Genomic DNA, 13,984 nt, shown 5'->3' on the forward strand with positions numbered 1-13,984 from the left:
CTACCTCCTTAAAGATAACCTTTTTAGTTCTTTTATTGTGCATTTACAAGCATGTCTATGTACCTATAGAAATTAGGTAGTATCGATTGTGTTAAAAGAAATTATTTTTAAATAAATGAGATCATAGTGTGGAAAAAAAAAGAAAGGGACTGGTGACAAGAACTCATTTTGAATAAGTAAATTTGATGTTAATTTTTGGGGTTCTTAAGCACGTATGCCATCAGGTGAGCAGACCAACCACCAATGTACCAATGCCTTTGATAAAGGACTCAGAATATATACAAAATGAATGAAATTTGTGAGGATTCTTTCCATGGCTTTGCAAACTAAACCTAGATAGAGTTACAAAAGTAGAAGGGAAAAGTAGAAGCCTGAAAACTTTAAAAAGAAGAGAGAGATTCATGTATTTTTAAATATATAATCATGAGAAATTAGGAACGGCTTATAAAGAGCTTTCTGACTTTTAGAAACCTGTTCTGCTTTATTTTTGCCCCCGCAGACTTTCACCATATACAAATCTATGGGTCCTCTTGGGGAAGTCTCAGGGGTGGGTCAGAATGACAACAGGAGCAAGAAGGAAAATAGTGGCGCTAAATATCATGAGATTTGGGGCAAAGTTTCTAGCTGCGTATCTTTTAGTGGGAAATATTTACTGCTCAAGACATCTAGGGCAATCACAGTTTTTCAGCAATGATTTTAGGGGTTGGGATTTCCCTTCCCAAGACTAGGTATAGAGTATAATTTCAAAATTTCCATTGAGTATAGCATTTATTAACTGTATCTCTAGACTGCTTTAGGTATTTACAGAGAAAAATCCTCCACTGCTATTAACATGCCTTTTGTATTTCACTTGAGATGAAATTCTACAGCAAGTGTTTTCCAATGTTCCATATGAGGAAACAAGAACAGCAGGCAAATCAGTTACAAAGAGAGACAAGAGAAAAGGCAAGTATATGTCTCTAGAATTATAAGTGCGCATATTTCTATAGGCCTATGTATTGAATTATATATACAGCACTCTCATTTTAGTATTTGTCAAAATGGCTACCTGTGTCACATAGACAAATTGAGATATGAAGGAAAGGTTGTCTGAAAACCTCTCTATCACCTTCAAGTCTATGGTCTAAAATGTGTCTATTCTGTTTTGTGGGGAGGGGATCCTTGAAATTCATGTGTCAAGGAGGTTCTTCCTTTCTGGAGGCTGTTCAAAGGACAGGAACTGGAATTACAAGTGGTGGTTACTGTTCCTGACCACAGGAGCCCTGAGAAGTGTAATAACTTTGTACTGAACACACTTTATAGTTCCACGTGCATGATCTGGTTTGATACTTTGCTTAGCCCTTGGGGAGAACTAGTGCAATCAGCGTACCATTCAATGGGTAAGACCCAGGCTAAAGAATCACTTGCCCTAGGCACACCGGTGGAAATAATGAAAATGAAAAATACACTCTTCCGCAAAGCGGCTTTATATTATTATTTTTTAAGTAGCAGTTTAAGAATTAAGACAATTATTTGATCATAGGTCATAAGGATAGAATTTTATATCAGACTTACCTACAGGCAGCTTTTGTGTACCAGCAGTAACAAAAGTGCCCTGGGCAGCAGAGAAATGAGCACTGTGTTGGAATTTTGCATACAGATGTGAATTCTAATTCCCAAGGTTTGTTTCCCATAACATCTGCCTGGGCTCCAGCCTCTGCAGTCAGCAACTAGCTGATGCCTGTCTGCATTGATATGTAAACTTTCAAATACACATTCTCAGTGTGGTTGGATCCTATATTAGCATTTAAACACTTAAAATATGGACCCAAAATGCTCATAATATGTGCTTATATAAATTTTTCTTTTCAATTTTTTCCCCCATGGATTTCATCAAAGGAGCCAGTGTTGCTGGGTATTCTACTGAACCAAGATTTCTCCTTGGCAGCATGGATAGAGTGTCCACTAATGGTAATGCAAATGGATATCATTGGAGTTGGGTTATAAGTAATACCTCTTCTTCCTTTGCCTGAGTTTAGAACCAAATGTGAGACTGAGCTAAGGATCCTAGAGATGGAGCTCAGACTATCTTCTCAGGAAAACTTGGCTGGATAACATGGGTGCTTCACTTCGAATTAGGATGAGTGCCTAATCACTGGTGAGGTTTAGGATGCCCATGGTTCCCCCATAGCCCACCACGAGAGAGTTTGCTTCCGTAACATTCACAGCATAGAGGAGAAGATCAGAATGTTTGTTGTCTGCAGGCAGACAGATGCCAGAGAGAGAGAGAGAGACAGAGAGAGAGAGTGAGAGAGAGGGAGAGAGAGGAAGGAACTGACCGTAGGAACCTGATTCCTCCTCCCAAACTTAACAGTGAAGTCCCTTGTTCCCCCTGGATGTGGGGACTGGTGAGGGACTGAGCACATTCCTGAAGTGATACCCCAGAGGAGTTCTCTTCATCCCTGCCATGGGGAGTGTGGGAAAATGCTCCCCTTCAGGGGATGAGCAAAGGCTCATCTCACAGACCTGGTTATGGTGGGAGCAGACCAGCTCCCAAGACAGGAAGAACTATCATCTAATGAAGCATTTTTTTCTCTAGACAGATTTAAAGATTTAAGAGGAAAAATAGGCTAACTATGTCGCTGTCCAAGCTGGCAAATATGTGGTCTTTCCTGGGCATAGGAATATGAACTAGGTCAGTGTTTCTCAACACTGACCATGAATCAACCATGGAGAGGAGGTTGAGACCTGGGAAGAGATTATAAACCCTTATTTCTGGAATCCACCAGGAGTTTCTAAAAGTGGAATCCAGGGTTCTGCACATTTTTGCATATTGTACCAGTGACTTGCCTGCAGACAGCATTTGGAACCAATGACCTAGATGGGTTTTGGAGATTAATTTACCACAGAATTCTCTTTATTTATTTTTTTTAAGTTTATTTATTTTGAGAGACTGGGGGGGTCGGGTGGGGAGGGTCAGAGAGAGAGCGAGGGAGAGAGAGAATCCCATCCAGGCTCCAGTGGAGCCTGATGTGGGGCTCAAACTCACGAACTGTAAGACATGACCTGAGCTGAAATCAAGAGTCAGATGCTTAACCTATTGAGCCACCCAGGCACCCCCACAGAATTCTCTTTAAAATGAATACTTACAATATTCCTGAATCTTAATTTTGTGAAATCATAAATTAAATACAGTCGATCATCTCTTTGGTACCTGGGTCTACACTGGGAGAAGTGAAAGGCTGACTTTATACTGAGAACCACACATGGGCTACAATGATTTCATCAATACAGTCCACATAATGTCATTTTTTCACTAAAAATGATGACATCATTTATTTTTTTTATTAAAAAAAATTTTTTTTTTAACATTTATTTATTTTTGAGACAGAGAGAGACAGAGCATGAACAGGGGAGGGTCAGAGAGAGGGAGACACAGAATCTGAAACAGGCTCCAGGCTCTGAGCTGTCAGCACAGAGCCTGACGCGGGGCTCGAACTCACGGACTGCGAGATCATGACCTGAGCTGAAGTTGGACGCCCAACCGACTGAGCCACCCAGGTGCCCCGATGACATCATTTATTAAAAAGTCCACTTTTGCTCCAGTGATCTGAGACACCCTCTTTATCTTATACTAAATTCCCATATGTCCTGGGTCTATGCCTGGACTTTCTATCCTAACCACTGGCCTACGGCTTCTATACAACAGTACTGTACTGTTTTCATTACAGAGGCTGGAATAGTATGTTTTAATGCCTTATGGGACTAGTCCCTATTTTGTAGTTTTTGTTTTTTCGGTGTTTTCCTGATGACTTTTGCATGTTTGTTTTTGCACATGAATTTTAGTATCAACTTGTGTAACTTCATTAGGGCCTGTTGATATTTTTATTAGCATTGTATTAAATTTATAATATAATATTCACTTTGGGAAAACTGATGGTAAGTCATTCTGTGTTGGAAATGGGAATGTCTTTCCATTTCTTCAAGTTACTTTTGGCTCTTTCAGTATGTGATTTTTCTCCCTAATAGGAGCTTGACTTAGTGCTTGGCCATCTTCTAAGTACAAAATGGATTTATTTTCCTGTATCTTCCCAGACCCCCAAGGTATATAATGGCCAGTCTACACTAAGTTTGGAGGCCTTTCCTTTTATTTATTTTTTTTTTAATTTTTTTTTAACGTTTATTTATTTTTGAGACAGAGAGAGACAGAGCATGAACGGGGGAGGAGCAGAGAGAGAGGGAGACACAGAATTGGAAGCAGGCTCCAGGCTCTGGGCCATCAGCCCAGAGCCTGACGCGGGGCTTGAACTCACGGACCGCGAGATCGTGACCTGAGCTGAAGTCGGACGCTTAACCGACTGAGCCACCCAGGCACCCCTCCTTTTATTTTTTTAAGTTTATTTATTTATTTGGAGAGAGAGAGCACACACTGGGGGTGGGTCGCAGAGAGAGAGGGAGAGAGGGAGAATCCCAAGCAGGCTCTGCACTGTCAGCACTGAGCCTGATCCAGGACCTGAGCCTAGAAACCATGAGATCTTGACCTGGGCAGAAACCAAGAGTTGGATGCCCAACTGACTGAGCCACCCACGTGCCCCTCCTTTTTTTTTTTTTAATGTATATATACACAGAGGATCACATTATAAATTGATCATTACACTCATCTAGATAATCTATGATGTTGGGTTTCTAGGAGCCTCACAATTAGAAGAAACATGTAGGTTAGAAAACTTCCCTTGGGACTATAATGTCAGGTTGAATAATTTGAATGTACTGTTTCTTTGTAGATCAAAAATAGTTAAATATTGGGATACCTGGGTGACTCAGTTGGTTGAGCGTACAACTCTTAGTTTTGACTCAGGTCATGATCTCACAGTTTGTGAGTTTGAGTTTGAACCCCACATTGGGCTCTGCACTGATAGCATGGAGCCTGCTTGGGATTCTCTCTCTCCCTCTCTCTCTGCCTCTCTCTCTCTCTCTCTCTCTCTCAAAATAAAATAAACTTTAAAAAATATTTTTAAAAATGGTCAAATATCTCCAATTTCGTATGGTTCAACCTCAACCAATTTCATATGGTTCAATCATTCAGGGGTCTCTGCTTAATGGTGTGGGTCATAAACCTGAGTCCAGGCTTCCTGCAGAGTGTAGATGCCTTTGTAAGGATGTCACTTCTCTCCATCCACAAAACCGGAGGCAGCTGATTAAAAAGTCCTTATGTTTATGTGGACATAAGCAAATGTTTCCTTTGTTCAGCTGTCTTCTTTGGAATTTCATTTCTTACTGTGGTTTTAAAATAGGTCCTCAAATTCTTTGATAGCCTTCCTTTGAAAGGTGGGGCTTAATCCCCCACCCCTTGTGTGTGGGTGGGCTGGACTTAATGACTTGCTTCTAATGAGTAGAACATGACAGAAATGATGGTGCGCTACTTCATAGATTAGGTCATAAAAGACATTGTGGTTTCTGCCCGGCTATCTCTTGAATTGCTCACTCTGGGGAAAGTCAGTTGCCATGTTGTGAGGACATTCCAGCAGTGTCCACTCACTTAAGGAGAGGCCCTTGTGGTGAGAAACTGAGCCCTCCTGCCCACAGCCAGTGAGGAGGTGAGGCCTTCTCACTCAGCTGTGAGTGAGCCATCTTGGAAGCAGACCCTTTGGTGCCAGTCAGTCGTCAAATGACTGCAATCTTGGATGACAGATCAGGCTTAGCTGGGTGGTTCTGGCTCAGAGTCTCTCATGAAGTTGTAGTCAAGAGTCTTCAAGATTCCTTCTCTCACTCAAGACCTAGTTATTGATCTCCTACCCAGTGAGAGGTGCTGTGCCAGGAGAAGAGAGTTGAAAAAGGCATTTGTGTTCTCCAAGTGCTCACCACTAATAGGAAGTCAGTGTCATCAGTAATTATTAGCTATAAATATACTAAAATGGAAAGTACTTAAAAAGTGCTTCAGGTTGTATTTGCATGGAGCTTTGGGACGACAAAAGAGAGGCAGATCTGCTTACTAAGGTTTTTGAGTAGAGAGAGTGAATTGAGAGACACCCAAGAAACCCCTGCAGACATAGTGAAGGTCCCATCACACCAGAAAAGGAGGCTGACGAGGCCCCTCTTCAGAGGCCAGGAGCTGCTCTGATGCTATTCTGCTGGACTAAGAAATCCAGACCACACAAATTTTCCTTAGCAAAGAGACCATTCCCCCTAAAAATTAATGGTAAAAAGGGTTGGGTAGGAAGAGGGGTGACAAAATGATTTTTTTGAGAAGTAAAGTCTTGTAAAAAGTGTGCACAGGTGTGCAGCAAGTTCAAGCTACCATGGATGTTAGCTCTGCTGAAAGGAACCTAGTTCTTGGTTAGCAGTGCAACACTAAGGTGCTATTAATAGAACCAATCAAAGTCTCATTTCAATGCTAGGAGAGAGAGGGGGAGAGAGAGAGAGATTATAATTTAAGACTTCAACTTTTCCCTGAACACAAAGCCAAAATTTCTTGGTTCTGGGCTTATCGAACACAACTTTACCAGGCCCAGGATGTGACTGATTGGCACTGGGATTGAGTCTGCATCATGGATGTGGGGATTTGCTTTCTCCCGTAATGGGCTGCTGTTTCTCTCATAGTTAATGGCTTTCTACAGTTGAAATGAAGTTTGGAAACTGACTGTATTTGACAAAACATGGTGATTGTGCTTATTTTGTCCTGCAGAAAAAAAAAATCCAACAAATGATCAAAATCACAACCCATATTGATGATAAGTGTAGACAGTGGTTCTTAATTATGGTTTTGGTTTTTGTGGAACAGAGATAAGGAAAGTAAAAATTTGTGTTTAAGTGATAAGTCTATCTTTTTTACACCTTTATGAAAAAGCAAAAGGCGAATTCAATCCATTCAATCACTAACTCTATATTGTCCAGAGTTTTCTGTGTATCTGTGGTTGTTTATCTCTTGACTCTGATTTGACAGCCTAACATTTCCAAAGTCAAGTAATTATGACTCATGTTAAGTTGGGAACTTTTTCTCTTTTCTAAGCCAGATTGAATAAGGAACAAATTTCTCTCTTTCCCCAGAAATAATTAAGACCTCAATAGGCTGTTATCACACACCCTGCCAGTGTTAACCACTTTGCCTCATTCCCACCTCTTTGAGAACTAGGCTAAGGCAGATTCACCAATCTCAAGTCAAAAATGCCTCTCAGGTCAAAGGCATCTGGGCCTGGGAGGCCCCAGCCTTGAAGACTTCTGGGGACAACAGGGTTTGTTACTTCTCACTCTTCCTCATTCCCTTTTTAATAGCCCTACTTTCTAAGTGCTAAACTGTTAGTCTCCATGTGTCTCTGGAGCTCCTACCCATTGGTTCTGCCTTGCTCCTGGAACCTCTCAGAACATCTTCTAACCCCTTTCCAGGGCCATTCTTGTGTTGGGCAAAGACAGCTCTCCCAGTTTCCTAGTCCTCTCCATGCTAAACTCACTCAGGCCCTTTGACAAGGTCTCATATGCAAATGAGTCAAAGATAGCCAACGGCAGAGTTAGCATGCTAATATTTCTGATTTTCAATGCTGCCTGTTTCTACTAAACTTCAGCCCCTCTCCCAATAAATGCATATTTCAGTGTAGTTCATTTTTCTGTCTTGCCCTTGCAATTTAAGAAACATTTTTATAGTATTTGGTGGTTTATAAACTGTTTCCATGAACATTATGCTGTCTGTGAGGTAGGTCTTATTTCTATCTTATGCTAGTGGGAAACTTGAGTCAGAGGGGTCAGCAACTGACTGAAAGATTCTCTCGAGGTTCTCTAAGGTGGTCCCTGACCAGCAGCATCAGTGTTACTTTGGGTGGGGCAGGGGGGGTGGTGTCTGTGAGAAATTCACATTCTCAGGCCTCCTCAGACTTACTGATTCAGAAACTCAAGGGTGGGACCGAATGATTGATCTTTTAAGGTCTCCTGGTGATTTGGATGCACACTCATGTGTGAGAACCATGGCCTCAGTCTACGGGTGGGTCACCCAGGAATTTGTCAGATTTAAAAAATAATAACAAAACACTGATATACGTTTGGACTTTTCTCCAAAATTCTTCCTAACTCCTCACTTTGATTCTAGAGGAAGTTATTTTATTTATTTAGTTTTATTTATTTTTGAGAGAGAGAGAGAGAACAAGCCTGGGACAGGGGCAGAGGGAGAGAGAGAATCCCAAGCAGGCTCCACACCCAGTGTAGAGACTGATGTGGAACTCGATCCCACAACCCTGGGATCATGACCTGAGCCAAAATCAAGAATCAGACTCTCAACTGACTGAGCCTCTAGCGGGAGTTGTTTTTATCATAACAATAGAACTAATCAGGGGAACCTGGCTGGCTCAGTCAGTAGAGCACGAAGGTCTTGATATCAGGGTTGTGAGTTTGAGCCCCATGTTGAGCATAAAGATTACTTAAAAATAAAATCTTAGGAGGGTGCCTGGGTGGCTCAGTCAGTTGAGTGTCCAACTCTTGATTTTGGCTCACGTCATGATCCCAGGGTCGTGGTATTGAGCCGCACATTGAGCTCCATGCTAAGCATGAAGCCTGCTTAAGATTGTCTCTCTCTTTCTGCTCCTCTTCCCTGCTCACATTTCTCTCTCTCTCTAAAATAAATCGAATCAAATCAAATCAAATCAAATCAAATCTTAGGGGCACCTGAATGTCTCGGTTGGTTAAGTGTCTGACTCTTGATCTCAACTCAGGTCTTGATCTCAGGGTCATGAGTTCAAGCCCCACACTGGGCTCCATTCCATGCTGAGTGTGAAACCTACTTTAAAAACATAGAAAAATAAAAAATTAAAATCTTTTTTTAATTGAAAAAACATTTTAACGTTTATTTATTTTTGAGAGACAGAGAGAGACAGAGCACAAGCAGGGGAGGGTCAGAGAGAGACACAGAATCTGAAGCAAGCTCCAGGCTCTGAGCTGTCAGCACAGAGCCTGATGCGGGGTTCAAACCCACGAACTGTGAGATCATGACCTGAGCCAAAGTCGGCCACTTAACCAACTGAGCCACCCAGGTGCCCCCAAAACAAAATCTTAAAAAAAAGAACTAATCACAGGCCATTGGCTATTTTTAGATGAACACATTTTGTTTTTTGTCCTTCTGTAGGTCACGTTTCAGAGAAGAGGAATAGAAAATCCTTTCTATTCAGCAGGGATATAAATGAGCAATTTAGTACTGAAGATAATGAAACACTTCCAGAAGCAGTGAGGACAGGTAATAATCTATATAGTGTAAGCTAAATAAGATACTTAAATACAGATAACTTCAGAATGCATCTGTTTGCCTTTCATGGTATTTTAACAGAGTAGATGTCAGCATACCTTTAATTTTCCCACAAAAGCATACAATCTGCCATGAAAAAATATGAATTAAACTAACTCTGGGAATTTTACCACCCTTGCAAGAAGATGCTACTTTTATGTTGCTCATTTGTAACATGGACATCATCTTCTGAGCCTCTGCCATTACTGCACACAGAGGCTTTCTAATAAGCAGGAGGGATGAAAGCCAAATATTAACCTAGCCCCTAGTATTCAGCCTTGGATAACCTGGGCCCATTCAGTACAGGTAGAAACTTGCCTGTCATGGGGCGCCTGGGTGGCTCAGTCGGTTAGGCGTCCGACTTCGGCTCAGGTCATGATCTCGCGGTCCGTGAGTTCAAGCCCCGCGTTGGGCTCTGTGCTGACAGCTCAGAGCCTGGAGCCTGTTTCAGATTCTGTGTCTCCCTCTCTCTCTGACCTTCCCCCATTCATGCTCTGTCTCTCTCTGTCTCAAAAAATGAATAAATGTTAAAAAAATGTTTAAAAAAAAAAGAAACTTGCCTGTCATGACAATTGCAGGTACCAAGCCCACACTCCCTCCATGTAGCTTCCTGTTATCAAAAGTATACCTGGTTGTCACTTTCTAACTCAAAGAAATTAAATGCTGACTTATTCCAGCAGAGCCCTTAGAGTTCCTTGGTGGTGCTGCCTCTTGCTGTAGCATACACGGAAGTGGGAAGTTGGACATTTCCAATTTTCTCCCCATAACCCAAGATGGCCCTTGACCAGCATCTCCCTGCCTGCATTGCTGGGCCCCCCTCAGTGGTTCTCCACACTAAACTATCCCCGTCCTGTCATGGAGCCTCAGTACCCCATTTCCCTGATTCCATTTTTGGTCACATTACAAATGGAGTGGAGGAGCTTTAGGAGTCCCTGATGTCAGCTATGGTCTCAGCTAAGATTGCCTTGTGCTTCCAAGCCCACAGTCAGTGGCATTCTGAATCTACCTTCAAGATTTCTGCAAGTCCCTAGATGCCATAAGAAGTCAAGATCATCTCTGGCATCATGTTTACCTTGTGCATGAAATTCCCCCAAACCTACTCACATGAGGTGGATTATATATATGGGAGAACTTCCTGAAGGTGGGAGGGTAGGGCGATGGGGGCAACTTCAAACCGAATATTTGACTCCATTGTTCTTAACGGCCATCACAGTAGAACTTTCCATCCCTTCCATCTGACCTCTCCCCTATTATTCTCACCTCCTGAAATCTGTGCTTAGTCATTCCTTCTTTTTGGTTGCTTTGCTGCTTGCCAGCTCATAGCCTCGGCATCTCACCTCCACCACCAAACAGCATCTCATGTCACTGGCAAGAAGCTTATGAGTGTATTTTCCTAAACAAAGCCAGCTTCTTCCCCAAGAGGACTTCTGGAGCCAGCAGCTAAGTTGCTAAGGTTTTCATTTCTGCTAAAAGCAGAACTAACAAGTTGTCCCTGCAGTTCTGTATGGGGTTGTCTCTTTCTATTTACTCTGCCATTTGTCTTTTCATTTAGATACACAAAATAAGGATGTACCATGCGCGCAGCTTCTGGACTTCCTCCAGAGGAACATCATCATTGCTGCTGCCTCGGTGGCGGGAATCCTCGTGGTCACAGTGTTGTTGTTGCTGGTGTTGACTGCATGCATCAGGAGGAAAAAGCCATTGTGAGCGGCTCTTCAGTCCCACCTTCCTACCCATGAAGAACTCATGGGTATTTGTATGAGGTTGCCCCAGATCTTCCTGCTGATCCTGGAGTTAGGAGGAAGGCAGGGACTCCTAAGCCTGGTTGTGTATTCATAGAATACAGACGACCCAGGCTGTCAGTTTTTAACACTGCCTTGGTGGTTCTGATGCACAGCTAAGTATTGCAATTCCTGGCTTGGACCACGCTTACCTCTAAAGACTCCTGTAGGTTAGGCCACACCTACTGAGGAAATGGTACAAAGACTGGCTGAAAGACTGGAAAATAGGCATATGAAGGCAGGGAGGGATGAAGCCATGGAGGAGATGAGCACAGGGCTGATACTTGGCTGTTACACTGGTTGTTAGAATATTGAAAGATCCCTCTGTTGGTTGGTAAACAGCACCTTCCCAGAACCTCCCACAGACTTTCCAGTCTTCCCCATGATCCTGCAAATGAAGGGTTAATGTCTGGCCCAGCAGTGGCCCTCCAGGGCTCCATTCTGATGGTGGCCACTTTGACTAGTCAGTGGCTGTCTGTACCACTTGTTAAAAATGTCTATTATCCCTTGGATGAGAGGGTTCCAGCACAGTGGCCGTAACCCTGAGTAGGCATGAGACAGTAAATGGCTTATAAGATTATGCATTTTCAGGAACTGCATCTTGAAATTTTGTGTGTTCATCTGCATCCCTTGAGACACACTTCTTCATCACAGGGAAAACAGCTTCCCAAGACCTCTCAGGTCCTGCCTAACACTGTGTTGTGTGTGCAGCTTGACCACAGAGAAAGGGGGCTGTGGCATGCCATGGAGGGTGAAGTTTCCATCCCTCTGCCCATGCCTTCCCCCTAACTCTGAGTCTGTGGTACTTAAATTTACCCACAAGAGTGACATTGCTTTCCTTAAAGGGGTTCTTTTAAGTTTATTTGTTTTGAGGGAGGGAGGGAGGGAGGGAGGGAGGGAGAGAGAACATGAGTTGGGTAGGGGCAGAGAGAGAGGGGGAGAGAATTCCAAGCAGGCTCTGTGCTATCAGCACAGAACCTGATGTGGCGTTTGAACTCACAAACCATGAGATCAGGACCTGAGCTGAAATCAAGAGCTGGAGGCTTAACCAACTGAACCACTCAGGCACCCCTAAAGGGGTTCTTTTAAAAGCCAACATTCTTGGGACTGGTAAACCATTTAGGCCAGCCACTATCACCTCACATCCAGCTTTCTCCTCTGAGACAGGAGTGGGTCCCATGAAGTGAAAGGGGGGCCTGGAATGTGGCAGAAGTTAGAGATGGAAGATTTAAAGAGCTTCTGGAAATGAGGTTGACCCATCTCACAATTCTGACTGGGGCTTATCCATTGGATTTGTCATTTCCCTTTTGTGCCTCTTGGAGGTATAGGAAGAAGTGGTCAAGACTGTGGCTCCATCCCATAAAGGTGAATTAAAGCTGTCAAGAGCCTGTGTTAGTTATCAGAAAGTGAAGGGAAAGGAATTTCCCAGAGGCTTTCTGGGTGTCCAGAGACAAAATGAATTTCACACATGAGAAGCCTTCCTTTTTTTTTTTTAAGTTTATTTTGAGAGAGAGAGACAGAGAGAGAGAGAGAGAGAGAGAGAGAGAGAGAGAGAGAGAGCACAAGCAGGGGAGGGGCAGACAGAGAGGGAGAGAGAGAGTCCCAAGCAGGCTCTGCACTGTCAGCACAGAGCCCAATGCAGAGCTTGATCTCATGAACCCTGAGATCATGACCTGAGCTGAAATCAGTAGTCAGACACTTAATCAACTGAGCCCCCAGGCACCCCAAGCCTTTCTGAAAGAGAAGTAGAATCCCCACCCTGCAGAAACATCAGCCTCTACCACCACCCAACGAGTAGACAGTAGGAATTCCTACTCATGTAATCGTGCAATAAGGTTTTCTGCATTTTGTTTTAGATATCCTCCAGCAAACATGACATATAATATTTTTATACTGAATGGGAAGACTTGGTGGCAAAAGTATCAAGAAAAGAACCCCAGAAAACAAAAGGGAAAACAGAAACAGTTGAAGTCCAAGTCCTGCGTCTAAGCCAGGTGGTGGGGCCACCAAACCAGGACTTAACGCTGCAATGCCAGGCAGTTCTCAATCCAAACACCATGGAGAGGCATTTGGATTTCTGGCTGTGAGATGTGCTCTGCAAAATGTTTACCTTCTCGTCTCAATTTTGAATGGACCAAGAAACAAATGTTCACCACAGGATGCTCACAGTGTGGTATGGCACTAATGGCTAGTGCGGGAGACTTAGCACATTTGCCCAAAGACAAACCCTTTCAAGCTATGGATGTATTTATTTATTAAAGCATTGATTCTCTGATTCAGCCATTCATTGAACAGATATTAATTGAACACCAAATACGTAGACAATATCAAAATACATGAGGCAAGCAAAGATATTGGAAGCAGGCCTGGTCCTCGCCGGTTTCTGAGGACAGGGCAGGCAGCCGGCTGAAGCTCTTCGGTAGTGGATTGAGGCCTCTACACTCTGATTGCTAACGGGGTCCAGGGGGGAGAGGGGTTGGGGGGGCGGCACCTGGTGTTGCAGGAGTGAGGCTGCCAGTGTAGCTCAGGCAACCTACGTTGGCAGGCGAGGTCAGGAGAGAGGGGATGATCTCATGGTTCGTGGGTTTGAGACCCACATCAATCTCTGTGCTGACAGCATGGAGCCTCTCTCTCTTCCTCTCTCTCTGCTTCTCCCCTGCTCTTGCTCTCTCTCTCTCTCTCCCTCAAAAAACAAAAACAAAAACAAAAACAAAAACAAAAAACCCTTAAAAAAAAACGCCCCAAACAAAAAGCATGCTATTTTTTTCTTTGAACCAAACTCTTCCAAGCTCTGAGGACTTGGACTTGGGCCATTGACTATAGGAAGGGACCCTTCTAAACACAGACTGTGAGAGATGCCTGCTCACGTCAGGTTTGGTGGGGGGCAGCTGATGGGGCTGTCTGAGGGCACATGTAGCTCAGATGCCCAAAGGTGGCTGCCGGTCCTGTGTGGGCAAGGAGT

At 43.4% G+C, this 13,984-nt stretch overlaps 1 protein-coding gene across 2 annotated transcripts in view; it reads left to right on the plus strand.

Moving 5' to 3' along the window:
• CA3H2orf92 (chromosome A3 C2orf92 homolog) overlaps positions 1 to 13,704 on the plus strand; it is a 47,676-nt gene extending 33,972 nt beyond the window's left edge. For both annotated transcript variants that reach the window (XM_078444404.1, XM_060607959.2), the window contains 5 exons: positions 856 to 945; positions 1,879 to 1,950; positions 9,086 to 9,193; positions 10,794 to 10,944; positions 12,879 to 13,704. In XM_078444404.1, the coding sequence (XP_078300530.1) occupies positions 856 to 945; positions 1,879 to 1,950; positions 9,086 to 9,193; positions 10,794 to 10,944; positions 12,879 to 13,011 (554 nt within the window). In that variant the 3' untranslated portion in view covers positions 13,012 to 13,704. The remainder of the gene's footprint in view (positions 1 to 855; positions 946 to 1,878; positions 1,951 to 9,085; positions 9,194 to 10,793; positions 10,945 to 12,878) is intronic.
• Positions 13,705 to 13,984: the final 280 nt, after the last annotated feature.

Source organism: Panthera onca, chromosome A3 (assembly GCF_046562875.1).
Source record: "Panthera onca isolate mPanOnc1 chromosome A3, mPanOnc1 haplotype 2, whole genome shotgun sequence".
Taxonomy (NCBI): domain Eukaryota; kingdom Metazoa; phylum Chordata; class Mammalia; order Carnivora; family Felidae; genus Panthera; species Panthera onca.